Source organism: Syzygium oleosum, unplaced genomic scaffold (genome assembly GCF_021117445.2).
Source record: "Syzygium oleosum isolate NSW1041296 unplaced genomic scaffold, Sole_v2.1 Sole_v2.01, whole genome shotgun sequence".
Taxonomy (NCBI): Eukaryota; Viridiplantae; Streptophyta; class Magnoliopsida; order Myrtales; family Myrtaceae; genus Syzygium; species Syzygium oleosum.
The window spans coordinates 38,228,947-38,256,186 of record NW_026607485.1 but is presented as its reverse complement, the minus strand read 5'-3'; the positions used below and the strand labels follow the sequence as shown (position 1 = coordinate 38,256,186).

The following is a 27,240-nucleotide window of genomic DNA, read 5'->3' as shown; positions in this document are numbered from 1 at the left end:
GGGGTAATGCTGGGCTGGCCAGTGAATGTAACATGTAACAATTGCACTAAATTTGGTGGAAGGGAAAAGGAGGAGGAGGAGGAGGAGGAGAGAGAGAGAGAGAGAGAGAGAGAGACAGAGAGAGACAGAGAGAGAGAGAGAGAGAGAGAGAGAATTGCACAGATTGTCACGACTCACGAACTTGCGTACAATCACGCTGAAAAATACTTCCTCTCGAGCATCTCTTTTGCAATCAGACTATTACCAGTTATAATATGTTAAGAAGAGTTGTTTAGCAGGAAATTTGAAGTTTCGGGTAGATTCTGATGTGCTGGAATAATGTGACGGTCGATCCAGGTCGATTATGAAGCCACAATTTCTCCAGGGATAACTTGGTCTGCATCTCTTCTCAAAATGTGCTTCACTGAAACTGGAGTGAGTGAGGTGCATGAGTCTCGTATTAACGGAAAATTCTTGCTCTCTTGTTCATGAAAGTCTCCAAATCCTTATGGCCATATCTAGGTGTTAGACTTCAGGGGCTGTGGATGTCCTTCAAGTTGATGCTGAGCAAAAACATTTTCAGTTGTTCGTAGGGGAGGGGTATTTCGCCTCTCATATCACTGCCCTATGATAATCCCGTTCTTTAGACACATGTAATGTAGATTTCGTCTTCTGTGTCTTCTTTTGCTTGGATGGTTCTCTGTGGTTTTGATATTGTGAAGTGAAGGGTTATTTGAATTTAATAACGGAAATTTCTCATGAATCTTTGGGTATGGTTGACTTCAAATCAATGCATGGAGTTGCCTCCCTCTTTTTACCATCGTTTTTCCAGGAATTACTTCACGTGTTCTGACAAGTGAGATTTGATGGATTCATTTAATTACAAGATGGATAGTGTTAATTACCGAAGACTGGTTTCCACTCGGATGTGGGGTTACTATCACCTGCCTGGCTATCTGATCATTGCTCTAGTCTTGTAAATTTGCCCCCTGAACTTGCAAAGTCAAACGAAGCCTTTCATATTCAAAATTGTTGGATGGTATAATCCTTGTGATTTCCTGATTTAGTGGTTTTTGGGATTCCCAATATATTGACTCTACTTCAAGCCTAGGAGGTTGAAGGAAGGGGTCTCTATTAAGGTGTTCCATGCACGTTTTGGTAGGTCAGTGTATTTCTGCTATTAAGAAACAATTCTGGGGAGATAGGCTCATTAAAGGTACTCACATGTCTGTGATAAACAAGCTGACCAGTTTTGGTGGTACATAATCAAATGTTGGGTCGACAACATGAAGAAGTGGAGAGCCCGTGCCACTTCCAATGTCCATGCAATCTGAGAGTTCTCCAAAATCAAGCAGTTCAGAAGGTGATCTCAGCTCATTAAGTAAGACCTCTGGATTGTGAGGATACAAGGGGCACAACTGCAATTCGAAATCTGTGTGATCAGTATAGCCCCATCACGCTCATCAAAGGTCATCAAACATTTCCGGTAATACACTAAACATGCATTCAAGGGATAACGTACAAACATGATGTCCTAAACTCAATCCAAGTCTAAAATGCACATGATTGGCCTAAACAGCAAAAACATGTCAATTCGTGTTGAAACATGTCGATTCCTTTTTGCCCTTGCTCCACAATTCATTTGCCCAGCCCCACTCACATTGTGCAACCTCTGTACAGAATATAAAGCAAATATATTGGGTGTTAAGATGCTTTTTGTAGCTTACTACGGACACTAAATAAAGCAAGCAGCATCATGAGTTGTTATTCCCCCAGTTTACCTTATGGCTGCCTGCGAGTACAACAAAAGGAACTGCATGCCCTTGAGCAGCAAGAGCAGCCACATTCAGCCCCGCAGGTGCTGTAACTCCACCGTTAGCCATTACAGCATGAGCTCCAACTATTACCTTCCGGCACAAACTTTGTTCCAACAGTCAATGCAGTAAATCGGATGCTGAAGAGAAAAAAATTGCTAAACAAAGCAAACATAGCGGAATAAGCAATGAGCGTGGTTTGTAAACCCCTTGCAACCTACTCTTTTGCGAGTAGATGTCCCTGATACCTGATCAGGACCACACGATTAGAACAGCACAGCAAAATATGAAAACATAGTACACTTCCCGAAGACTAAGTTAAAAGATTTATGGATGGAGAAAAAGACAAGTTGCTCTTCTTATCTCATGTGAGGTTAATTACATAAATTGTCAAGGAGTTTATTAAATGAAAACAAGTGAAAAAAAAAATGAAGAAACAAAATCAACAGTACCACGCACAAACTCCAGAAAATAATCGAAAAGATACCCATATCAAGTTCCATAATACTCAATTATTAAGGGGGAAAATGACAAATGACCATTAATCCCAGATGCAAAGCAATAACAGGGGAACAAGCAATGGTCAACAAGGCAAAAGAAGTACTTTCGATGAATATGCTCCACTGCTTGCTCAGCAATCTGTTCATGGCAAGTGTCGATATCTTCGACAAGTTCATTTTTTTTTTTGGGTCAAACTTCGATAAGTTCATTCACTGCTTCAATAACATTGTGCTTCAGCTTCCGGCATCTTGAACTTTTGTATACAGCTTTGATGGAAAAGAGTTGTCTACCATGAACTAGCGAGTCACTAAAATTTACACAAGAAAATGCTACTTCTTTCTTGTGCTTACATATTCTTAACATAATACTACAGAATTGATTTATCATGTTGGAAAGTGAATTTGTGAACAAAAGAAATCTACAGATGCCATGACTGGCAATTTGCTACTGGAGAGGACTCTATACTTTAGCACAACACGAGCTATCTTTCGCATTACTAGCGAATATATACAAACAGACCATCAAAAGATAAAGGAAGTGCACATTTGCTTTTCCCTTCAGAATCACCCCCTGAGGAAGAGTTATGAGGAAAAGCTGCCGAGTCAGGCAGATACTCGAGAAGGGTTTGCAAGGAAGGTGGACACAACTTGTTTCTCGAAGCGGCAGCCACTGCAGCAGCCGACAACAAAGGATGATCATCTTCGTCGTCATTTACAGCTGATAAGTTCAACCCAGCCATGGCAGCCGTTGTGGGAGAAAGATCCTCCTCCCTCATAATATGTAAAATACCCCGACAATGTTGCCGACAGCAAGCTCTGCATTCATATGTACAACCTTGTCAATAGATATAACCAAGAACCCACATCCAAAAACAAATGCTTAAACGTAAATCATCATTACAGTTCTTTCCAAAATAACATGTGATACACTATTGTTTGAGGATAACTTCAAATATCAAAAGTAATCATTCTTTTATAGGATAGCATCATTATAAATTCTATAAAGACATCAAACTATCCAAGAACTTTAGAAGAAGAGGATGTGGATGGCCACTATCTAGTATGTCATTGCCAACAGGAATATCCATCATTCGTACTTTTAAGAGGGAAAGTTTTCCAATGGATGGATAGAGCTTGTGCAAAGTGCTACTTTATTCCCTTGCCAGCGTGAACACATGAAAATAGTGCAATATAAGTGCCCTGTTACAGTAATTAAAGGCGTGGTATCATCTCTAGCCTTTATTTGACACCGGCAAGAAGAAATTGAGAAACTAGGACACTAAAAACAATGGCTATTTTGAAGTAAAAGAAGATTTTGTTACTGTTAAACACCGGAAATATATAATAGTAGAAGTGAAGTATAGTGACGTATCATCCAATTTCATATATCAAGCTGATATCAAGCAATGACAAACGGTTTGGTGATTTATAACTAGCATCAACCAATAATGAAACAATAGAAGTAGCTGATTTGCTGCAGCCAGTTGCTCTCCAACTGCTTTTACAGCATCGATCAAAGCAGCTGCCTGGTTGGTATGTGGAATTCGCTGCTGAGAAATAACCGATCAAAGGAGTACCGCTATCTGCCGTTGCTTGTGAGCCCTCAATCTTGCTGCCACTGGATAGAGAACATGAAGTCACTTTCTCACCTTCAAGAATGCTAAAGGAACTTTACAACTAAAAATTGGAGTTGGATAGGATCTCACTATTTTTTAAGCTTGAAGAGGAACTCATTCACGAGGGCTTGCATGTCTGGCATGACCATCGATTTACCACCACTTTAACTTAAGTGATAGCAAAGATCGGTCTGAAGTTCCTAAAAGTTAGATCCATTCATTTGCGAAGCAAAGACGAATGTTACTCAGAACTTTTCCACACAACCAAGAACCAAACATGACCTATAACTAAGTTTTGCTCAACCGTATGATATCATTTGTCATGTTTATGGACTTGGCATGAGGGAGTGGCTGCTATTCTTGATGTAACAATTCACTTGCAAAATCCAAAAATCGTCCTTCGGAATTGCTTTTCTTTGATATGTGATGTAGCTTATGGTGGACTATTAGCGTTTGCATTTGCTCGTCTTTAGAATTCATCCAGGATGATACTGCTTAAGTGGGAGATATGTAGAATATGAAGAGTTTAGTGATAGAGCAAATCTCCAGAATATGCATACATGTAGAATTCATCCAGGATAGAGCAATTTTCCGTAATCTGTGGCAATCCCATTGATAACGTCAATCTTCTGCAATTTGTGCCAATCTTGTTGATAGAGCAAATCTTTTACAATCTGTTCTAACACTGTAGATTCTTACCTTTTGTAAAATCTTTTCAATTGTGATTCTCCCGCTCATGTACATACTATAAATATAATACAAATCTCCACACCAATTTGTGTGCAATCAAATTCAAATTCATACTCTTTCATGGTATAGAGCTTCTAATTTTTTTTCTTCATTACAATGTCTTCTTCTTCCACATCCTCCAACACCATTACCTCCATCACCGTTGCTGACTCTACATCCTTGTTGGCCCCCTCCCAACCACCCTTTGCTCTCAGCAATATATCTCATGTTCTTCAAATCAAGCTAGATCACAACAACTACCTTCTGTGGCAAGCACAATTTCTTCCTTTATTTCGTCTTCATGGGTATCTTCGGTTTGTGGATGGCTCATATCCTTGTCTGGCACCCATTATCACTACTACTGATAGTACTGTGATCGACAACCTAGATCATACTGCATGGCATTATCAAGATCAGCTTATCTTGGGCCGCATTCTTTCTACTCTTACTGAATCAGTTTTCTCACACATCGTCGGTCTTGAGACATCTCATAATGTCTAGACTTCGCTTGATAAACTTTATGCTCCTCAATCTCAAGCTCGCATAATGCAATTAGAGTATCAGCTTCAATCTCTAAAGAAGGGCTCTCTTTCCATGGAAGCCTTTGTTCAAAAAGCCAAGAACATTGCAAATCATCTTTCTGCAGCTGCTCATCCCATCTCTGATTCCCAATGAGTTCCCAGCATCCTCAGTGGTCTGGGTTCGGAGTATGATGCATTCGTTATCTCAGTTACATCTCGTCTTGATCCACTACCTCTTGATGACTTCCTTGGCCTTCTTTACAATCAAGAAGTTATTCTTCAAAGCCGCACCACTAAATCTCCAATAAAGTCTTCCCCAAATGTGAATGCTACAATAAAAACATCTGATGCCCTGAATACTCTCTTCAATGGTCAAGGACGAGGATGTGGCCGAGGCCGTGGTCACAATTTTGGAGCTTACTCTTATTCTCGAATTATCTGTCAAGTGTGTAGTTGTACAATTCACTCGGCTCTCCAATGCTACCAGCAATTTAATCCTAGATATAAAGCCAATACTAGCTCTCCATTTGCGATGTATGCCTCTTTAACTGGTGAGTCGTTTGATCCATATTGGTACCCTTGGTGCCGCTCATCATCTTATGGCTGATATGTCAAATTTGAACATTCGGAATGACTATTTTGGCACTGACCAAATCCGCACGGTAAATGGGTCAGGTTTGCAAATATCACATATTGGTTCCTCCATATTACATTCTCCTACCCGTTCTTTTAATTTACGAATTGTATATCATGTTACATCTGTCAAGAAGAATCTATTATCTATTTCTGAATTTACCAAGGACAACGATGTGGTATTTGAATTTCATCCTACTTTCTGTTGTGTCAAGGATCAATCCTCGGGGAACCTCCTGCTCAAAGGCCAGAATAAGAATGGACTCTATTGTCTTAATAAGGCACCTACAACCAATAAGGATCCTTTGCAGTCCAATAAATCATTGCTAGCTTTATCCTGCTTCATTGGTGAATGAGTTTCTGCTTCTATTTGGCATGAGCGCTTGGGTCATCCGACCGCTCGCATTACTTCTTCAGTTATTTCAAAGCATGCCCTACCGATATCTGCTTCTTCCTCATCTAGATTTTGTGAATCATGTCACTTGGGCAAGTCACACCGCCTTCCTTTTATTAGATCATTAACCACTTGTAATGCTTCTTTGGAAATACTTTATTCTGATCTATGAGGACCATCTCCCGTTACATCAATGAATGATTTTCATTATTACATCATTTTTATTAATGCTTACAGCGGATATATGGCTCGAGTTTGAGCCCGTGAACGAAACGCGACACGAAATAAAATTATATGAAGTGCAGCTTATATGTTTTCAGATAATCGAACGTGTCTCAATTAAGAAAGTCCATATTTGGACTTGGATTGTTGTTGACTCGGAGAAGTTCGTATTTTGGTCAGAAAAGTAAGAAAAGGAAATTCAAGTTTATTATATCCTAATTGAAGTCGACCCAAGGAAAATCAAAAGGGAAAGTGTTAACCATTGACCAAATTTGGATTCTTGAATGGGATTAACGTTTCCGTGTTGGAGTTGGCTTCCGCAGGTTCTATTTTGGCAATATATATATGTTCTTTGTTGGTGGGACTCTCTAGCGCAAAAGACTTGAAGCGCCGAAATAGAGTGCTTGGCAGAGAGTTTCACGGGTCTTTCTTCGGCAAATTACATTCAAGAGTTCAAGTGTTAGTAGCGATTAAATCTTGTGATAAGATTTGTGTATAATTCTTTTGCGAGATTGAGTGATTATTTCGTGAGGAATTGTGGGCTAAACACTGTGTGCGTTATTGGGTGTAATTGGGGCTTGGGAAACACTTATAGTGTTTGAGTGACTCGAGTGTGATTGTAATCTCCGTTGTATCGCTTGATTTATAGTGGAATTCCGTGCTGCTCTCCCCGTGGACGTAGATCACTACGACCGAACCACGTAAATCTGGTGTCCGATCTATTTTCTTATTTTGTCAAAATTTATTGTTCGATCGCTTGGCTTCCGCAACAAAACCGATGGAGGTGCTGAGTTTAAGAAGTTTGATCCTTATCTTCGTCTTCATGGCATCTTACACCGCCTCTCATGCCCACACACGCCGGAACAAAATGGTCGGGCTGAGTGCAAACACCGTCACGTTATAGAAACTGGCATCACATTGCTGACCCGAACTTCTGTTCCTCGTCTATATTGGACTGATGCTTTTCTCACTGCGGTCTTTCTAATTAACCGCATGCCTACAACGGTTTTGGGTGGATTGTCTCCTTATGAAAAATTGTTTGGCCAAAAACCCGGTTATCTACAGTTGGGTGTTTTTGGATGTGCCTGCTACCCTTGGCTGCGCCCTTATACTCACCATAAACTTGATGATAGAACAATGCAATGTATCTTCATTGGCTATTCTCCTCATCACCGTGGCTATCGTTGTCTGCATCATAGCACTGGCCGAATATATATCTCTCGCCATGTGATTTTTCAGGAGCATTGTTCCCATTTGCTAATCAGAATCTGGTCAATTGTTCTCACCATCGCCAAGTGCCCCTGTTTGCATTGGTTATTCCTCTATTAAGCCCCACAGCTTCAAGGGGTGTTCACTACTACATTAATTCCGTAAAGTCCATCTAATATCATGGGCAACTCCTCATCACAACTTCAACAATCATCCGCTTCCACAATTCCATGTGAATCATCTTCTCCAAAAGCTCCACCCTTACCATCTTTACAACCTCAACCACCAACTCCTACCCATCCAATGGTCACTCGTCTTAAAATTAACATCCGTAAACCAAAGGTTTTCCTCTTCACTAAGCACCCATCGTGTTCTTGTTTTCACTCAAGCTTGACACTAACTGAACCCACTTGTTTTTCCGTTGCAAACATAAAAGACCCTAACTAGCAACAAGCTATGGCTAGTGAATTTAATGCTCTCATTCAAAATGGCACTTGAGAGCTGGTTCCTCATCACCCTTCCATGAACGTGGTCAACTGCAAGTGGATTTATCACCTAAAAACCAAGGTTGATGGCTCCATTGATAGATACAAAGCATGACTCGTTGCGAAGGGCTTTACTCAATAGGCTGGCTTGAACTATGATGAAACTTTCGGTCCGGTTATCAAACCGACAACGATTCGAGTTGTTCTTTCCTTAGCTATTACTTATAACTGGTCTTTACACCAATTGGACATCAAGAATGCATTTCTCCATGGCACCATTAAAGAAGAAGTCTACATGAAGCAACCCCAAGGATTTGTTGATTCACGTTATCTTGGCCATGTATGTTGTCTTCGGAAAGCTCTATATGGGCTAAAACAAGCTCCAAAGGCCTGGTTTTCTCGGCTAAGTTCATTCCTATTATCTGTCGGATTTGTTGCCTCCACTGTTGACTCTTCATTATTCATTCAGCATAGATCTAACCACATTCTACTTCTTCTTATCTATGTTAACGATATTATTATTATCAGGAGCTCTATCTCCTCCATCACCAAATTAATCACTCAACTTGGCACTAAGTTTGCAATCATTGATTTGGAAAATCTATCATACTTTCTTGGCATTGAAGCCCATAAATCCTCTACTGGGTTGTCCCTCGCTCAATCTAAGTATGCCACTGCTTTTCTCACTCGCATAGGCATGGTCAATGCAAAACCTTGCTCATCGCCTATGACTCCCTTAGCTTCTAAGTTGTCAAAGCAAAGTGGTGAACCACTGACCGATGCCTCCACATATCGGAGCACAGTTGGGGCATTGCAATACCTCGCCCTTACCAAGCCAGATCTATCCTTTGCTGTCAATAAAGTGTGCCAATTTATGCATTATCCAACTATCGATCATTGGTCAGCTGTCAAACAGATTTTGCGCTATCTCAAAGCTATTATTCATCATGGGATTACCTTGCAGCCTATGCGTCAACTGACCTTCACTGCATTTACATATGCTGACCGGGTCGGCTGCCCTGATGATCAAAAGTCTACTCGTGGCTATTGCATTTATTTTGGTCCCAACTTGGTTTCTTGGAGTTCTAAAAAGCAACCAAGTGTTGCTCGGTCTAGCACTGAATCAGAATACAAAGGGGTGGCTAATGTAACCTTTGAATTATTGTGGCTATTACAACTCCTCCGAGATCTTCGATACACTCTCCATCGGTCACCCCTTGTTCTTTGTGACAATGTAGGGGCAATCTATCTAGCCGCAAATCCCATCTTCCATGCACGAACCAAGCACATGGAAATTGATTATCATTTTGTTCGTGATTTAATCAGCAAGAAGCAGTTGGAAGTTTGCTTCATTCCTACGTAGGTGCAAACCGCTGATATCATGACTAAACCTTTATCCATAATCTGATTTCTTATTTTACACAACAAGCTCACAGTAACTCCGCCACCATTTCACTTAAGAGGGTGTGATAGAGCAAATCTCCCATGATAGAGCAATCTTCTGCAATCTGTGCCAATCCCGTTGATAGAGCAAATCTTTTACAATATGTTGTAATACTATAGATTCTTACCTTTTGTAAAATCTTTTCAATTGTAATTCTCCAGCTCATGTACATACTATAAATATAATATAAATCTCCACGCCGATTTGTGTGCGATCAAATTCAGATTCATGCTCTTTCATTTATTGCCGATATATGGCCTACTCTACGTTGCTTGTGTTGACCCTTCTTGTTTTCTGGATATGGCTTTGTTTTGCAGTATTCTGGGCTTTGATTTGTTTCAATTTGCTCTACCATAGTCTATGTACTTCTCATGTATTCTTTTGTGTAATGAATACAATTTTTTTTCAATCAAAAGAAAATTAGGAATGATGGGTAATTGTAGTATGGTTTGCTAATTAATTTAGATAATGTCCAGGCTAGTTAAATTAACCGTCTCCAATTACAGATGAATGGGCCATACTAACAACGTCTGTTTTTGAGTTTTTTCAATTTTTAAGGTGGGAATTGTTCTGCCAAATTCAGAGTAAGCTTGGTGTGAATGACAAACCGTGACGTGCAGATAAAGAGACACTCAGAAACATATTGTCACATTGACCCCAAATTTGGCATCGGCCATTTTAATTAGAACATTACCAAATGACCGGAAATGAATACGTTGCTCAAAGATGATAATGCGCGAGCTTAAAGGCTGATGATTTCTCCCATGTCCATTTCTGCGCGACGGACTTATAACTTCCTTTATTATGCTTGAAGACAATCAGCTAATAGCTTAAATAAAATCATGACACCAAAAGTTATATTCTGATGTCTATTCAATCAATGAATATGTGGAAGGAACATGATGACAAGACTCTAAAAATTCATCAAAGCTAAGATTTTTGTTGTTCCTGTGGATCCCTCCCCAAACAGCAGCATTTAATCATAAGAAACAGGACTGCAACTAAAGTGGCGGTCACTTTTCTGCATAGCAAGCAACTAGAGAACTAATTAACTTTATTCATGTATCGGTGACCCAGGAACGGATCAATCACACAGGAGTCTACCCGTTATCGCCTCGCTCGAGCACGAGTCAACGAATGTCGTCGGTAGTGGTGGAAGAGAGAGATGTTGTGGAATGGTTTTTGTAAGGAGTGATGTAAGAGAAAACAGGCTGAAAGGAGAGGGAAAATTCGCATGGAAAACTTTCGTGAATGACACTATGCAAAAGAGAAAAGGATCAACAAAATTCGTCGATCAACAGCAGCATCGAGTAACGACTAACCGTGGGAGTCTCAACTTACCAGAGGGAACCGATCAAAACTCGTAACAAAAAATACATTCCAATCATCCCGATGATCCGAACAACGTTGAAGGACATTCCTCACCAAATCCAATGCATCCAAGATCAAACCACAAGGCAGTTGGACTCATTCGGGTCTTTTCTAACAGCTACTACTTACCTTTCGGAAAATGACATAAATGGTCTATGAATTTTGATTCAACGTGCAATATAGTTCCTGAACTTTAATTTGTTCAATGTGATCCATAAACTTCAACTCAATATGCAATGTGGTTCTTGAACTTTTAATTTATTCAATGTGGTCCTTAGACTTTTGATACATGTTCAACTCACTCCCTGAACTAGATGAAAATGTTCAATATTTTCCTTGAAATTGAATATTGGGTTAAAATTTAAGGACCATATTGAATAAATTAAAAGTTAAGGGAGCACATTGAACGAGTTTAGAGACTATTTATATTATTATCTCCCTATTCACGTTTGGACCGTTCAGATATTTTCGACCTATTCTTTAACTCATCTCGAGAAATTCGAGCGCACCCCCATTTAAACAGTGATAATGAGTAATGTCTGGTTTGAAAGGACAAAAAGATGATGAAAGAAAAGAGATGCCACCGATTGCTTTTAATGGATCATAAAGAGGCGGCTTGGCTTTGCATCGGTGGGTGGATGACCAACTTTAGCCTGTGATGTAGGGTCGTATCTGGTGTGCTGAGCTTCTTCAATGGCATCAAAAGTCCTTGTTGGTCCATCATTTCAATAATAAATGTTATTATACTTTGAAGGAACAGAGAACATGCTATATCTCCTTGCCTTGTTACTCTAATTTATTCATTTCATTTCATTTATTTACATTTTTTCTCGTCGAGGCAAAGGCAACCACCCGTTCGAAAGGATCCGAGGAGTGCCCCCACGCTAATCATCGAGTGCAATCGAAGGGATCTTAGCATAAATGTAGCTAACTCGATAACTTCCTGTTTTGATCGATAGTTTGAAAATGATGATCAATGGGAATATAGCAAGACGTTGCCCCTTGCATCTAGGTCTTGCATAATGCATCTTATCCACTTTTTTTTTTGAAAAAGAAGAACAGCCAACATCTTACTTTATGATGATTTGGGGAATAAAGGGACCCGAACCCTTTTGATTTAGTTATGTTAAATTTATCCGATTAGATCAATAACGCATCACTCGAGGAATGAAATGGGTGATTGAAATGCATTTCTCATGTGACGCTTCATGATTTTATAATATATAGTTATATTGGAATCGAGATAACGTCCACTAGTGGCACTTCACTTTGCCTTTATGATTGCCACATGGCGTCTGTTATGTGATCCACATTCGTTCGATAAGATTTTAGCTTCACGATTTTTCATTTGTCATTTTAATCTATTATGGGATTTAAATCTTAGAAAATAGATAACAGGAAAAGATTTTATCTCTTAATTGAGTTTATGCTTAACAAGAATAAAAATCAGAGAATATGATTTAAAATAAAATGATTATTGGAATCACGTTTGTAAAATCCCTATGAATTCAGCTAACTTGGCAGCTTGCTATCTAATTCCTCAACAAGTAATTTCCCAATCTTTAATTTTTTTTAGGGCATATTCTTTGCAGGTTCATGCAAGTTTAGAGGAAGGAATCTTCACAAACCAATAGTAAAAAAAATTTATAAAATTAAATCGCCAAAAGGGTGGGGCAAAGAAGTAATTAAAATAAGTGCATCTAAGGAAAAGGAAAAAGAAAAAGAAAAAAGAAAAAGAAACACTAGAAAAGTGCAGCATATGCCGTAATTCTCGGGGCCGTCGAAACTTTTGTCTTCTTTTCCAGGTCGCCCACCAACAACTCAATTCTTAATCACATGATTACTCCTAATTAAGCCTATGATTACAAATTATATAATCGATTATCCTATATCATGTCATCACTCGATACAATCGATTATTTTCCCCCGAGTAATAATAAATTAAAATCGAATTTTGTCGAATTTAGAGACACACGTTAGACCAAAATAGGGCTTCGCATAAAAATCGAAAAGAAATTTGCCAAATGATACTTCTTTGTCTCCCCTAAAAATTGGAAAAAAAATCAGTAAAGAATTTCACGAAAGTATTTTCAAAAATAGCATTGCCACATGCGTTTAGATATTCAACGATACATAAAACTCATTCACAAAGCTCAAGTACAATATGGACTAGCTGGTTTAGTCATCACAAAAAATTATTGCGTAACATATCATACAGTGCTATCATTACTATCATACTGAGAGACGCATGATTGTTGCAATGATTAATCTCGCGATCTATGTGTAACATGTTAAATAATATAATTGAATAGTTACGTATAATATCCAAATCTATTTACGTAGAAAAGGTGGTCGCGATTTCTTAGATGACAAATCCTATAACACTTCATATTTTTATAATAGAGCTAAGTGCAATCGAGTCTTAAAACTTTTAAAGAGTGCAATCAAGTCCCAAAACTCATCACGAAAGTGCAATCGAGACCTAAATCTTTCGAAAGGCGCATCGATAGAATGGCTTGATTCGATCGATTTGACAAGTTTTAGGACTCGATTTCACTCTCGTGACAGATTTCAAAACCTAATTGTTTTTCCCGAAAGCTTCAGGACCCGGTTGCACTCTCCCAACAAGTTTCGGGACTTATGATCTACATTTCCCTTCATAATAATACTACGACGATCTCTGCGGTCCGGTATTTATACAATATAAAAAAATATTAATCAAGCACATACCAAAATTTGGAAAAAAAAAAAGAAAAAGAAAGTAGAGGACTGTTCATTCGTAACTTCACATAAATAAAAAGAAAGAAACCGTCATTTAATTTCCAAGGAAATAAAAAAAAAAAAGGAGAGAGGGAAATATGCATTTGCGCTCCTGGTAATGTCCGTGAGCAGAGAGAGAGAGAGAGAGGAGAGAGGAGAGAGGAGAGAGAAGGAGGAGGAGACGCCTGGGGGAGATATTTCTCGTGCCTCCGCTCCTCCACCACCCCGCCCCGCCCACATTGGCTCCGTTCCGAGGTCAGTTCGTCGGACGATCCTTCTCCTGAATCCTCCGAATTCGAATTCGGATTCTCCATTTCGATTCCTTTTCTTTCCGGGGGAGTTCTTCTGGTGATCCGATGTTGTTGATGAGTGATGATGATCAGCTCTGTTGATCAATGCCGTGCGATGACTTTTGGGATTCTTTTTCTTTCTTTCTTTCTTTTTGGCTCGGTATCTCTTTGTGGTGTTTCTGATGAAGCTCACTGCGTTCAATCTTCGTTTCGTCCGGGCGGTATCGGATCGCGATCTCGCCCCAATTGAATTGGATTGAATTGAATTGAGTTTATTTGCCCAGGATTGCGGTTTTCTCCCGTGTATTGCTAGGTGCGCGCGCTGTGTTATTTTTTATTTTTTAATTTTATTATATTTTTTGGTGTCTTTTGGGTGAATTGTAGTTTTTTCGTTCTGGTTAATTGAATTTCTACTCTGATTCTTTGCTTCCTTGGCTGTTCATCTGCTGATTTCGCGCGGTTTGGTCGAAGTTTCCTTCTGTTCGAGTTTCGACCCAATTGTGAAACGTTTGAAGTCGTTGATTGCTTGTTGTTTCTTGAAGGTCTTGCTAGTCGTCGAAGTTTTCCGTGTCTGTGAGGATTGGGAAGTCTTTTTTTGGTAAAAAATTGATATGGGGCTTGGATTGTGCCGGGGCTGTTGATGGTCGTGCGCAAATTGTTGATGGAACCGTTTGGTTTTTTCCAGGGGGTGGGGTTGAATTCGATTAGAGAATGGGGGTCGTGTCGAGGCGGGTTGTGCCTGTCTGCGGTAACCTCTGTTTCATGTGTCCTTCAATGCGCGCGAGGTCTAGGCAGCCGGTCAAACGGTACAAGAAGTTGCTCGCTGAAATCTTCCCCAAAAGTCAGGTGATTTTTCATTTGGGTTACAGAACTTAAATTCTGGATGAATATCATCAAAGATTCTGTCACTTCATTCCGAATTCAGAGCTTTGACTGCTCTGCTTCAGTTGAAACCTGGAATATAATTCCTATATGAAAGCTAAAACTTATCTTAATGCTGATGATTATTGATTTCTTCCATTTAGGCCTATGCAGTAGAGTCTGATTTTCGTTTGGAGTCTTAGCTTTCTTCCCACGTAATTGTTTTTTGTTTCCGGCAGGAGACTGAACCTAATGACAGAAAAATTGGGAAGCTGTGTGAGTATGCCTCGAAGAATCCATTAAGAATTCCTAAGGTAAGTGTACCAAGTTTCACACCAAAAGAATAATTATTATTTGCTCACAACGACATCCACCATTTTAGTAGTTCATGTTTCAGTGGAGAAACAGGCTCCGTTTTTCCCTCTCAAGCTTAAACAAGCCCACATGTTTAGTGTCTCGAGTGATTATATGTTCCATTTTACTAATTTTGGTTCAGTTATGCTTGCATACCTGTACCTTGTGCACTTCCCACTAGCGTACAACGGTGGGAGGAGTCAAAATGTTCCTTTCCCAAGTCTTACATAGTGACTGGAGTGTTAAACATGTGTTTTCATATACTTTTTCTGCACAGATTACCAATTACTTAGAGCAACGGTGTTACAAGGATCTTCGGAATGAGAATTACGGATCTGTTAAAGTTGTCTTGTGCATTTACAGAAAACTGCTGTCATCATGTAAGGAGCAAATGTAAGTTTCATGTACTTCAGTGCTGCATTTGATTACTAAATGATTGAAGCAGGGATTTTAAGTTGAGGTCATACTGCCTATGAGTGGTTCTTCTTCTTCTTCTTCAATTACGTCTTGGGAAGGCGGAGAAATTGGTCTGACAGATCACGCTCATGAGCAATTATGGGCCTGTAGGCAGAATGTAACAAATTGTCATAATGTTTTGCAGGTCATTGTTTGCTGGTAGCTTATTGGGAATTGTTCGAACATTGCTGGAACAAACGCAGCTGGACGAACTGCGGATTTTAGGTTGCATCACTCTTGTTGACTTTATGAACAGCCAAGTAAGCACTTACATCATCATGGTAGATTATACTAGCATCGCAGTTATGCCACCTTTCTTTTGGACTTATGTGTCCTGAGGATGATCTATTTCGTCATCAATGAATATTTTGTCTACTAGGAGTAAAAGGTATGAGAAAAAGGGGAAATTAAACAATTGAAAATAAAGAGGGAAAAAAAAGAGAAATATGGAGAGGAGCTGGCCTCATTTTTCCTCGTAACATGTGTCAAGTTACTTGTGAGATGCTTTTGAGTCTTCTATGGATGATTTTTCTTCTTAAGCTGTTATTTTTTTCAACTTTTCGGTATATTTAACTCCATGCCAAAGTCTTATTGGTTCAAAATTCATATAGGTTGACAGCACGTACATGTTCAACTTAGAGGGTGTTATCCCAAAGCTTTGTCAAATGGCTGAAGAAGTAGGGGATGATGAAAGAATTCTTCCTTTACGCTCTTCTGGGATGCAGGCTCTGGCATGCATGGTAATAATTCCATGCCCAGCTGATTTCCTTTTCTATACGAAAAAAATGAAAGCATGATGCTTGCGTATGTTACATCATGTTTACACTTAATCCGTTGCAACCTTTGAAAAGCACATGATTAGCATGTCTTTGGCCTTCTCTACCATGTTTATTTTGACACTATTTAGTTTGTAGCCAGGAACTTAAGTCATTGTTAAAAAAATTAGCCAAATATAAAATGACTCCAAACATGACAAATGTTAATAGCAATATGAAAGCTTGTGAAAGCTTGTAACTGCGTCTTCTCCCTGGAGAGCATGGTCTAGTCCAGCAGTAGCTAGATTTCTCTTTTCCACTTGCTGTCTCTTTGTTGCCACTTGATCATGAATTGATAGTGCTTCTAGATGTTGAATTTGTAAATCATTGTCCATCTTTTCTCTGTAGTGCAGGCTGTCATCTAGATGATGAATCCTATCTTAATTATGTGCACGGATCTAATGACAATGTTGTTGAGCTCATGTAGAATGTTACATCTCCTGGTTCAATCTTTTACTTGCTTCGTCACTTTGTCTTGGTTGCTTGGCTTTTAAGACTGATGCGTCACTTTTTTCTTTATCTCATCCTAGGTGTTGTTCATGGGAGAACATTCCCATATCTCTATGGACTTTGACAAGGTGAGTCATCCTTTTGTAAGATGCACACTAGAATACATAGTCAAAAGCTATATGCATGCTTGGAGATCTGATGTTCACCTTGAATGTGAAAGGCAGACATATTAGCGAATTTGATGACTGACTGACTCAGTCCAAGTCTTTATATTCAATCTCTGTAACGGTGATGTATTCATTATGGAACAGATTATGTTAGTGATGCTGGAAAACTATGCATATCTACAAATGAACTTGGAGTATGCCAAGGAAAAGCCAGATTCTCTACCTCAGCAACAATGGCTTCAAGAAGAGCTTAAAGCAGATCGAGGCTCGTCAATTCAAGATATAAGTGACAAGGTTATTTCCTTTCCAATCCGCTTGACCAGTCCTGGCATGGATAAGACAATGTAAGGCACCCTCTTTATTTTGTTATTGATTCTAATATAGGTTTTTGTATTATCCAGGCAATCAATGATTCTTTTGCTGCTTTGCTTACAGAGATGCCTCGAAGAGCCCATCTTACTGGTCAAGGGTTTGCTTACAGAATATAGCCAGCTTGACAAAAGAGACTGCGACCGTGCGACGTGTTCTTGAGCCCCTTTTTCATATTTTTGATACTGAAAATCATTGGTCCATGGAGAAAGGACTTGCCTGTTCTGTATTGATGTACTTGCAGGCGCTTCTGGAAGAAAAAGGTTGAGAATTTACTAATTTTTCCTCTTTAAGTTGTACTTTTTTCTGAATACTGTCAAAGATGGTAAATTAGTAGCATTTTCGGTTCTTCTGCAGGGGGCAATGCTAACGTACTTTTATCTATTTTGATCAAGCACTTGGATCATAAAAATGTTTCTGGGAAACCCTCACTGCAGATAGACGTTGTTCATGTGACCACGCAACTAGCACGTAATGCTAAACGGCAGAGTTCAGTTACTATAATTGGGGCGATTACTGATTTAATTAAGCAACTGAAGAAGTGCTTGCAGAACTTATCTGAAGGATTAACCCCTGGAGATGGTTTACATAAGAGGAACGCCGATCTTCAGTCTGCCCTGGAGAGTTGCATCTCTGAGCTTTCTAAGAAGGCATGTACAACTATTAACTTTTGCTTCATATCTCTATGAAGATTGCAATGCTAAGAAGGTGAAGTTAATTATATAGCATGGTTCTAACATAGATGGTTCAAGCAAACAAACATAATAAAGTCATCACTACCTTCCTTTCTTAAATTTAGCTCATCTTTGTAGTTCCAATTGTCATTGTTGTCCTGACCTTTATTTCAGAAACAAAGATAGAACTCTCACTTGTCACATTTATCAATTGCAAAAATTATGGCTACACTACTGGCGGTTCTTCTCACCTGTTCATGCTAAGATATCTTTAAATCCTGGACTCCTTGTTGTCAGAATGGTTGCAGAAACACAAATACAGCTACTTACATTACTAGTAATTTTAAAAAGCTTTCAGCATCTACAGGTCTTGGTCATTACTTGAGTTGATAGCTTAAGATCTTAATGACAATTCTGCTAGGGCACTGTACTTCAGCTCATGGATTAAAGAAAAGCAACTTATGGTCTCTTTTTCATCTCTTTTTCCTGTCAAACTATGCCAGTCATTTATCCGCAAAGAATAGAGTTTTCGCACTGTACAGTCTTGCACCGACGAGCTTAATTTTCGCTTCAATCTCCTTATATTTCGATTGGGTCAATGCTTGAGATGGCCACAAAAGAAGATTTCAGTCAATCCTTGCTATTTTATGTTCTTAACGAGGATCCTACTGTGCCATAACTTGATTATATATTTCTGATGTTACTTAGTTGCTGTTGCCATCGTCTTGTTGGAGTTGCATTGTTGAATGTGCGGACACTCAGGAAAGGACAGTATTAGATATGAGAACATTTGAAAAAAAAGTTGGCATGGCGTCAATTGAGGATAAGATGAAGAAACTCATTTAAGATGGTTTAAATATGTGAAAATATGGACTTAGAGGCCAGAATGAGAATAATGGATGTAATGATAGAGATGTATGGTCAAGGAGCAGGGGAAGGCTGAAAACGCATGGGTATATCATGGTTACCAGGATGTTACAAATGCTATAATACAAGAAAGAGTGCAATTGTGTAAGAAATTTATGTAAATGACTACACTTAGTTGGAAAAGGCTTAGTTGTTGTTGCCATTGTTGAAGGGAAGTACTTTCTAAGTTCAGTTTCTTGTGCAAATGTCTTATTGCTATGCTTTTTCTATCTTATCGTAAAAATGAAGCTGGCTATTGTCAGGTTGGTGACATAGGACCCATTCTGGATATGCTGGCTGTGGTGTTAGAGAGTCTCCCACCTACTACACTGGTGGCCAGATCAACCATTTATGCTGTTTACCGCACTGCGCGGGTCATCTCTTCAATCCCTAGTTTGTCTAATGATAAGAAGGCAAGTATAGTAATCGCCATATGCTGCTTCATAGTGCTTGTGCAAATGCTTTCTTATGCTAACTTTGCATGTTTGACCCTTCCAGGCTTTCCCTGATTCTCTGTTTCATCAACTGCTGGTCGCAATGGTCCATCCAGACCATCAAGCGAGAATTGGAGCACACTCTATTCTCTCTACTGTGCTTATGCCGTCACTAGTTTGCCCTCTGTCAGACCAGAGGAACCATGTGCAGACCTTAAAGGCACGGAAAATAAGTTTCAGTAATCAGGATGAAGGGAAAGACTCAGTGGTGCCATCAACTGTCTCGAAGGAGGAAGTCGACCAGATGTTGGATGGGGATGATAAACAATCACCCTTTTCTGGAACTCTTTGCCAATCTAATAGTTTGAAGCTTGCATTAACAGATGGAAAAGCGGTATGAAACTTTCATGGTTTTAGCTTTTCATTACTAGCTGCATCTGCAAATAAATATCCTAGATAGTTGCCTGTACTTACTAGGGAAAAATGGTTTTTTTTTTTGACAATTTTGGATAGGATGTTACTTCCCTTCGATTGAGCAGTCACCAAGTCAGCCTATTGCTTTCATCAATCTGGGTTCAGGCAACATCTGCAGAAAACTCACCAGCAAATTTTGAAGCAATGGCACATACTTACAACATCGCGTTATTGTTTACTCGTTCCAAGGTGAGCTCTGGGATGCGCTGCATCTGCTCTTTGTTCCTTTTCATTCTTTTAACATCATTCAGGAACAGTCTAAAAACCATCAACTATCTTTCAGAACTCTTGTTATCGTCCTTTTGTAAATTAAATTACTTGATGAAGTAGCATTTTCCTGTGTGGACATCCTTTCTCGGGGCCTATTATCGACATTTTGAAGAAATGGTGATTAAGATGTATAATCTTCAACTAGCTATGTATGCTAAGGAAAAAAGCTTCTTAAAAGGCCCCTATGTGAGTGCATATTTTTTGGTGTTTGGTACATGAGTAAATATGGAATATTAGGTTGGGTGTGCACATTTCGGAAGATAGATGTGAAGGCTGTTTATTAGAAGTACTGTTTAAGTAACTTTCTGTTTATTGTCTTGACAGTCTTCCAGTCATATGGCTCTAGTAAGATGCTTCCAGCTGGCATTGTCCCTTAGAAGCATTTCTCTTGACCGAGAAGGTAAGTGACTTTTCTATGTTTCCTTCTTTTTTCAATCTTTATGTTTTTTATTCTTTTGCAATATATATGCGCATATTGCCATGTGATCGAATAGAAATTTCACAGGTCATGGGAGATGCTTGATGAGCGTAAATTGTTTATTCATACGTTATAATTCCAATGAAATTAACATCACTTGAAGCAGTGCAATATCTAAAAGAAAAACCAAAGAATATACGTGATGTCATGAACGATGTCTTAATAATTATGCATTTCCCTCTTCCGATCTCTCTGTGATGTATCTGAAATTACGGGCAGTTTTTTTTTATTTCTTTGGTCATCAATCACTGGGGCTACATTCAATTAGGTGACGTTTCTAGTATTCCTGAAAAAAGTAGCAGAATTTTAAGGTAGCAAGCCTCACAGCACATGGATTGAGGCCCCGTTTGGTTCAGCATTTGGAATGCTCATTTGGGCTCTAAAGTCTCTTGGCCAAATGCAAATGGTGTTTGGCAATTTTTTTTACTCACTTTGGGGAGATGCAATTGCATTTGGAATGCTCTCCAAGGGACTTTTGGCCAATGCAAGGGTGGAGGTGCGTTGGGCCCGTTTGGTTTGACTTTGGGGGAATGCAAATACCTTTGGGCTAAAGGAGTTTTCCGAAATGCAAGTAGTGTTTGGTAAGTGTTTTTTAAAATCAATTTGGGCTAAAGGACTTTTGCTAATATTTAAAAAAAAAAAAAAAAAGCTCCAGTGGAGCTAAACCACCAGCCACCGCCACCAGCCAGATCTGGTCGCCAGCCAACCGCCGACGGCCAGATTTGGTCGCCGGCCACCGCCGCCTGGGGTCGCGTGACCCCGACGACTGCCGCCTGGGGTCGCCGGACCTCGGGCATCGCCTGGGTCGCGCGACCCAGGCGATGCCCGAGGTCCGGCGACCCCAGGCGGCGGTCACCGGGGTCGCACGACCCTCGGGCGATCGTCGCCTGGGGGTCGCGCGACCCCGGCGACCGCCGCCTGAGGGTCGCATGACCCCCAGGCGGTGGTCGCCGGGGTCGGGCTAGCCCTCAGGCGGCAGTCGCCGGCCGCCGGCCGCCGGACCTCGTTTGGAGAAGATGAACAGTACAAGTTGCATTCCGAAAATGCAACTTTCCAAAGCACCTCCACCTTTGCATTGGCCAAAAGTCCCTCGGAGAGCATTCCAAATGCAATTGTCTATCCCCAAAGTGAGTAAAAAAATTGCCAAATACCATTTGCATTTAGCCAAAGGTTTTTAGAGCCCAAATGAGCATTCCAAATGTTGAACCAAACGGTGCCTTTGGGAAGTTGTATTTTCGGAATGCAACTTGTACTGATCATCGCCACTGTTCATCTTCTCCAAACCGAGGTCCGGCGACCGCCACCTGAGGGCTAGCCCGACCCCGGCGACCACCGCCTGGGGGTCGCACGACCCCCAAGTGGTGGTCGCCTGAGGATCGCGCAACCCTGGCGACCGCCGCCTGGGGTTGCCGGACCTCGGGCGTCGCCTGGGTCGTGCGACCTAGGCAACGGTTTGCCTGGGTCGCGCGACCTAGGCAACAGTTTGCCTGGGTCGCGCGACCCAGGCTGCAGTCGCCGGCGACCAGATCTGGCTGGCGGCAGTGGCTGGTGGTTTAGCTCCACCGGAGTTTTTTTTTTTTTTTAAATATTAGCAAAAGTCCTTTAGCCCAAGTTGATTTAAAAAACACTTACCAAACACTACTTGCATTTCGGAAAATCCCTTTAGCCCAAAGATATTTGCATTCCCCCAAAGTCGAACCAAACGGGCCCTGAGTGTGGTGCCAGCATTCCTATGCATGATTTAAAGAAGTGCGAAGAAAAATTTTGTGATCTGTATGAAAGTTTAATAATTTCAATGATCAGATTCAGTTAATATTAAAGTAATTGTCTGACTCTGTCATTTTCCCTAATTGCTACTAGAATTTGCATCTTTATTTTTGAAAGAGTTATTGCTATTGTAAGGCATACTCTTTATTATCAGAACATCATTTTCTTAATGTCTCTGTTCTGGTTGATACAGTAATCAGGCAGGTTTGTGTTAAGCTTGATTAAGTCTGTTTAAACTGCTTCTTTTTCTTCCATGAGATCAATTGTTATCATGTCAGATCGACTGCATTTGGCACTGTGGTTTGTGGAATTGTGAAAACAGAAGAACAAATGTTGAGTATTAAGGATTTTAACTAACGGTGTTATTTCCTTGAAGGAGGTTTGCAACCGTCTCAAAGAAGATCTCTTTTTACCTTGGCATCGTACATGCTTATATTCTCAGCCAGGGCCGGCAATTTTCCGGACATTATCCCTCATGTGAAAGCATCATTAACGGATAGAACGGTTAGTCCCCATACCTCCCTATCTCTTTCTCGGACACATTCATGTGGATAATTAAATGAACCATGCTCAATATTGCTTTCTACTTCTATTATTATATAATATCATTGTCATAAGAAAAATTGCAATTATTTCTATTGGGCAGATTGATCCATACCTTGAGTTAATAGAAGATATCAGGCTACAGGCTGTATGTATAGATTCTAACTTGGAGAAGATATCGTATGGATCAGAACAAGATGAAGCTGCTGCGGTGAAGTCACTGTTGGAGATAAGCTCAGATGATCAGCAGTTAAAAGAAATTGTTCTTTCGCATTTGATTACTAAATGTGGGAATTTGTCCGAGGTAATAATTGAGTCTTTTTTAGTAGCTTAGTGTTAGCCCACATAAACTAATGCCTAGAGAAGAATTAGCATCAAAGCAAAAAGATCATTTGGGAAAGCACACCTTCAAAGAAAAAGTGAGGAAGAATGTTATGCCATTAAATGACAATGCTTATTAGAAAGGTCCAGGAAGAATTAAGCAGCATTTGAAAAGCAACTAAGCATTTTCAGACTGTGGATTAGGACACAGATATTGGTAATCTACTGTAGGGAGTGCAATTAACAAAAGTAATATTGCCTTCCTCCTCTAAGTGGAACTGAAAACACGTGTGCTCTTGTGCTCTTGCATTTGATATGATGCATACTCCATATGACCACTGTATTTGAGGTCTTTCTCCAGAGTTGGGAACCATGTCCTTTTATGTCTTACCACCCTACTAATTATGCGCCCCTGTAAACATACATCTTCTTACAGGGGCTTGCATTAGAGAACTCAATCAAAGACTCATCTGCTGTGTACCAATTGTTGCCCTCATTTATGCTTGCATGCCTGCATTCTTTACCTGTATATCCTACAGAGCTAGAAATTTCTCCCGAATATGGTGTCAGTAACATCTAGTTTTGACATCATTGCATAGATTTCTGCTCTGAAGTTATTTGTCACCAATTTTAGAGGAGAAAAAGTGGTTAAATGAGTTGAGATTGCATTTGGGAATCACAGGGTGTACGGCAATGCTGAATATGTCTTGCTCTCTGTATTAATTATATTTGTTGACTCATATTGTAATGGATCTGGAGTTCGCTTTGAATTAAATTACTTCGGTTGGATTTGAAGTGGATCCCTTGGTTGTTTGTCCTGCAAAAAGTTAACTCTGTTGATTTTGTGTATGTTTTTCCCCTGGCTGATTCAAGCATAACTTTCTTTTAACATTGGTTGCACTCTCCTAGTCGATACTTGAACCCACATGTGCAACTTGACAGTCTCTGCTCATTGTCGTGTTAATATTACTGGATGCCGTCATTCTGTGCTATATACAACAGTCTTCTGTCAAGTTATTATGTTATCAAATGTGGGAATATGATGTGGCTTGCTGCTTTATAGATATGTTGTTAATAGATGGGATTAGGATGAGACTTGAACCCTGGGGAAATGATGAGGGCACTGGTAGTCTGGAACTGGTTAAATTTTCAACTCAAAGCTCCCTGGGTATGTGTAGAAATGAATGAGTCAGTAGTTGTAGTGGTCTCGTTTTTCCTCTTCAAGATTTGCCCTCAAATCTATGCTTTCTTCATGCAGGAAGAATTATCAGACTTGAAAAAGCAATTTCTAGAACCATTTTCACCCGACGAAGCTTATCCTTTGGGAGCTCCACTATTTATGGAGACACCTAGGCCATGTTCTCCTCTTGCCCAAGTGGATTCTCAAGCTTTTGATGAAGTAAGAAATGCAATGATTAAAATTATTTTCTGGTGCCATTCTTAATACGGGATCTGTATTTGGTTTAAATTCTATCTAGGCCGTGCCTTTAGTCGACATGACAGACGATGATGCCTTCCTTGAACCAAGTGGGAGTCAGTCGGATCGCAAGACATCACTCTCTAGCCACACGGTCGACATTATTAATGTCAATCAGCTCTTGGCATCTGTAAGATTTAATCCTGTACATCTGGACTTTTTCATGTGCTTAAATACATGTGCAATTGGCTCTTGGGGACTGGCAACCTAGCTGTACCCTTAGCCTCCAGGTTTTCGACGAAGTTCATTTCACCCATTTTTGACAAATTTGATACGTCTCCAGTTATCTCCATTGCTTATTATTTTGTTTATTTCTGTAATTCAATAATGGTGCATAACAGCCCTAGCTAAGTGACTTGTGGGAGGACTAATTCTTACCCGTCCTAGATGTTGTGTTGTTGAGCACTGTTGACATTTCCTCCTGCTAGTTATGGATGGCAAGTACTTTTATTCGTTGGAGAATATGATACAGCAGAAGGGGAGGTTTTTTGAAAGTTTGTGCAGTACTTTAATTGAAGACTCAAGGAACCTTGATCTTTCATGTGCTATGAATATGGACAATCTCCCTTTTAATTACCATAAAATTGACTGTTTTACGGCATATCTTTACCAGTGGTTTAATGGAGGATCTGTTTGTGACATTTGGTGTCGTTCCTCTCTCAGACTTGACGTCTCCCGCCCTTTCTGAAGGCTGAATTGATTAGTAATTCTAGAGAACAATCTGCAGGATGCTTAGTTTAGGAACTCTGAATTTGATTAGTTTTGATGATTGGTAGAAATTAGATCCCATATATGGTAAATAGCCTACAGAGGCAGAAATCGGATGGATAAAATTAATGAAAGCTGATTGATGAACTTCATCTGCAGATTGGATAGCATAACGGTGAATAAGCTTAATGAAAAACTAACTATACTCCATGATGCACCATTCCAGACTTGTTAATATTATAGTATGGGAAACTGAACAGGGTGGCTGAACTGGCAAAATTGAACATCATTGAAGAATGGTTTTTCATGCAATTTGTGGGACGTATGTTTGAGTGAATGGAGAAGGTATCTAAGCTGTTTTGAGAAAACCGTCAAGTTCATGAATTAAATGATCCTGTTAATGATGTTTAACTGGTCATTTAGGAGAAGATAGATAGCGGTGGTGGACATTGCAGAGCTTGACGCTATCAACTCTTATTAGGAAGCCCTTCTTAAGACATTTGAATTTATAACTTCTTGATGCACTCGTTGTTTCCTATGTCATTTTTGTTCTTTTAATGCAGTAATCAGTCTAAGTTTCCTATCTGTAAATCTCTCATGAAGGAATTAAATAGGCTCTCTTCTCATGGTTCTAAAATTGTTGACAGGTTCTGGAAACAGCTAGACAGGTTGCAAGCTTGCCAGTTTCCTCAGCACCCATACCATATGACCAAATGAAGAATCAATGTGAAGCTCTTGTAACAGGCAAGCAGCAGAAGATGTCGGTTCTACATAGTTTCAAGAATCAGCAGGAATCGAAGGCTATAGTTGTGTCGGGTGAAAATGAAAAACTGGCCCCTCCTTTCCCAATTCCAAGCTTGGTAAGTACGTTTACTTTGTAAGGAGGATACCATTATCATTTAGTACCCCATCTGGTGGGTTATATAATTGAAACACTATTAACCTTGCAAAGGTCTCTGTTACGCTTACATCTTAAATGAACCTAATATGTTCCCATTGTATATGTGGCTTCTGTGCGCTTGGTTCTATTTAAGTCAAGAAGCATTTTTTTGTTTCCATTACGTAAAATAACTTGGGACGCTTTGGTGTAGATGACTAGGTGAGAGAAATTTGACATGGAAGGATTCGACTTTCTCTCTTCCTGAGAAACCGTCATTAACATTATATACGCGCTTGGCTTTTCTTACAGGATATAGAGCTTTTGGAAGGGGATGGGAAGTTGCATGAGAGAGACCAATTGCGACATCAGGATCAGCGTCAGCTCTGTTCACGTGATTATGTACCGCATTCTTTCAGATTACCGCCATCGAGCCCGTACGACAAATTCTTGAAAGCTGCTGGATGCTGAATAGTTTAGGCATGCTTTTACACGTATATAGCTTTGTTTCTCGAGTCTGTTCTCTCCAACGGTCCCATATTCTTTTCATTCTTTCGAGTCTTCCGCCAACGCAGCTGTGTATTCTATTTTTTTCCTTCTCTTTTGGTATGATGCTGTTGTCTACCTACCGTGTCCAAATGGCTGGAAAGACAGGAACGGATCGTAATAGTAAATAGCTGAGAGTAATGTGTCAACAATCGTTCTCTGTAGTGTAAGTCATTTGAATGTATGAATAATGTTCATTTAGATTTTATTTGCCTCTTATTTGTTTCGCACGGATGGGGAAGCTGCAGTTTTTTGAATACCAGTTGACATTTGTATAATGATTGGCTTGATAAAATGAAATTCTAGCAAATTGTAAGTTATATGCC

General features: G+C 39.8%; 1 protein-coding gene and 1 pseudogene across 3 annotated transcripts; one reads left to right on the top strand and one right to left on the bottom strand.

The window, feature by feature from the left end:
* Positions 1–134: 134 nt before the first annotated feature.
* LOC115679774 (protein SEMI-ROLLED LEAF 2) lies at positions 135–27,133 on the top strand. 3 transcript variants are annotated; one of them, XM_030603489.2, is made up of 21 exons: positions 135–154; positions 13,856–13,932; positions 14,653–14,813; positions 15,068–15,142; positions 15,460–15,575; positions 15,784–15,898; positions 16,250–16,378; positions 16,984–17,031; positions 17,215–17,414; positions 17,506–17,702; positions 17,797–18,089; positions 19,283–19,432; positions 19,518–19,847; positions 19,967–20,116; positions 20,522–20,597; positions 22,819–22,946; positions 23,089–23,289; positions 24,565–24,705; positions 24,785–24,913; positions 26,139–26,351; positions 26,681–27,133. In XM_030603489.2, exons 3-21 carry the CDS (start codon positions 14,679–14,681, stop codon positions 26,837–26,839), a joined length of 2,985 nt encoding a protein of 994 aa, XP_030459349.1. In that variant the 5' UTR covers positions 135–154; positions 13,856–13,932; positions 14,653–14,678; the 3' UTR covers positions 26,840–27,133. The 3 variants fall into 3 exon arrangements, with proteins under 3 accessions (XP_030459349.1, XP_056168821.1, XP_056168823.1); XM_056312846.1 differs by lacking the exons at positions 135–154; positions 13,856–13,932 and adding an exon at positions 14,168–14,280; XM_056312848.1 differs by lacking the exons at positions 135–154; positions 13,856–13,932; positions 14,653–14,813; positions 15,068–15,142 and having other exon boundaries at positions 15,473–15,562.
* Positions 825–4,052, bottom strand: LOC115681253 (uncharacterized; annotated as a pseudogene).
* Positions 27,134–27,240: the final 107 nt, after the last annotated feature.

Bases quoted from the DNA above. Each gene is read 5' to 3' on its own strand.
- LOC115679774 (XM_030603489.2), top strand. From the start codon at position 14,679: ATGGGGGTCGTGTCGAGGCGGGTTGTGCCTGTCTGCGGTAACCTCTGT. The intron at 15,899-16,249 runs GTAAGCACTTAC...AAATTCATATAG, and splicing joins TTGACTTTATGAACAGCCAA to GTTGACAGCACGTACATGTT. The intron at 23,290-24,564 runs GTAATAATTGAG...TTCTTCATGCAG, and splicing joins AATGTGGGAATTTGTCCGAG to GAAGAATTATCAGACTTGAA.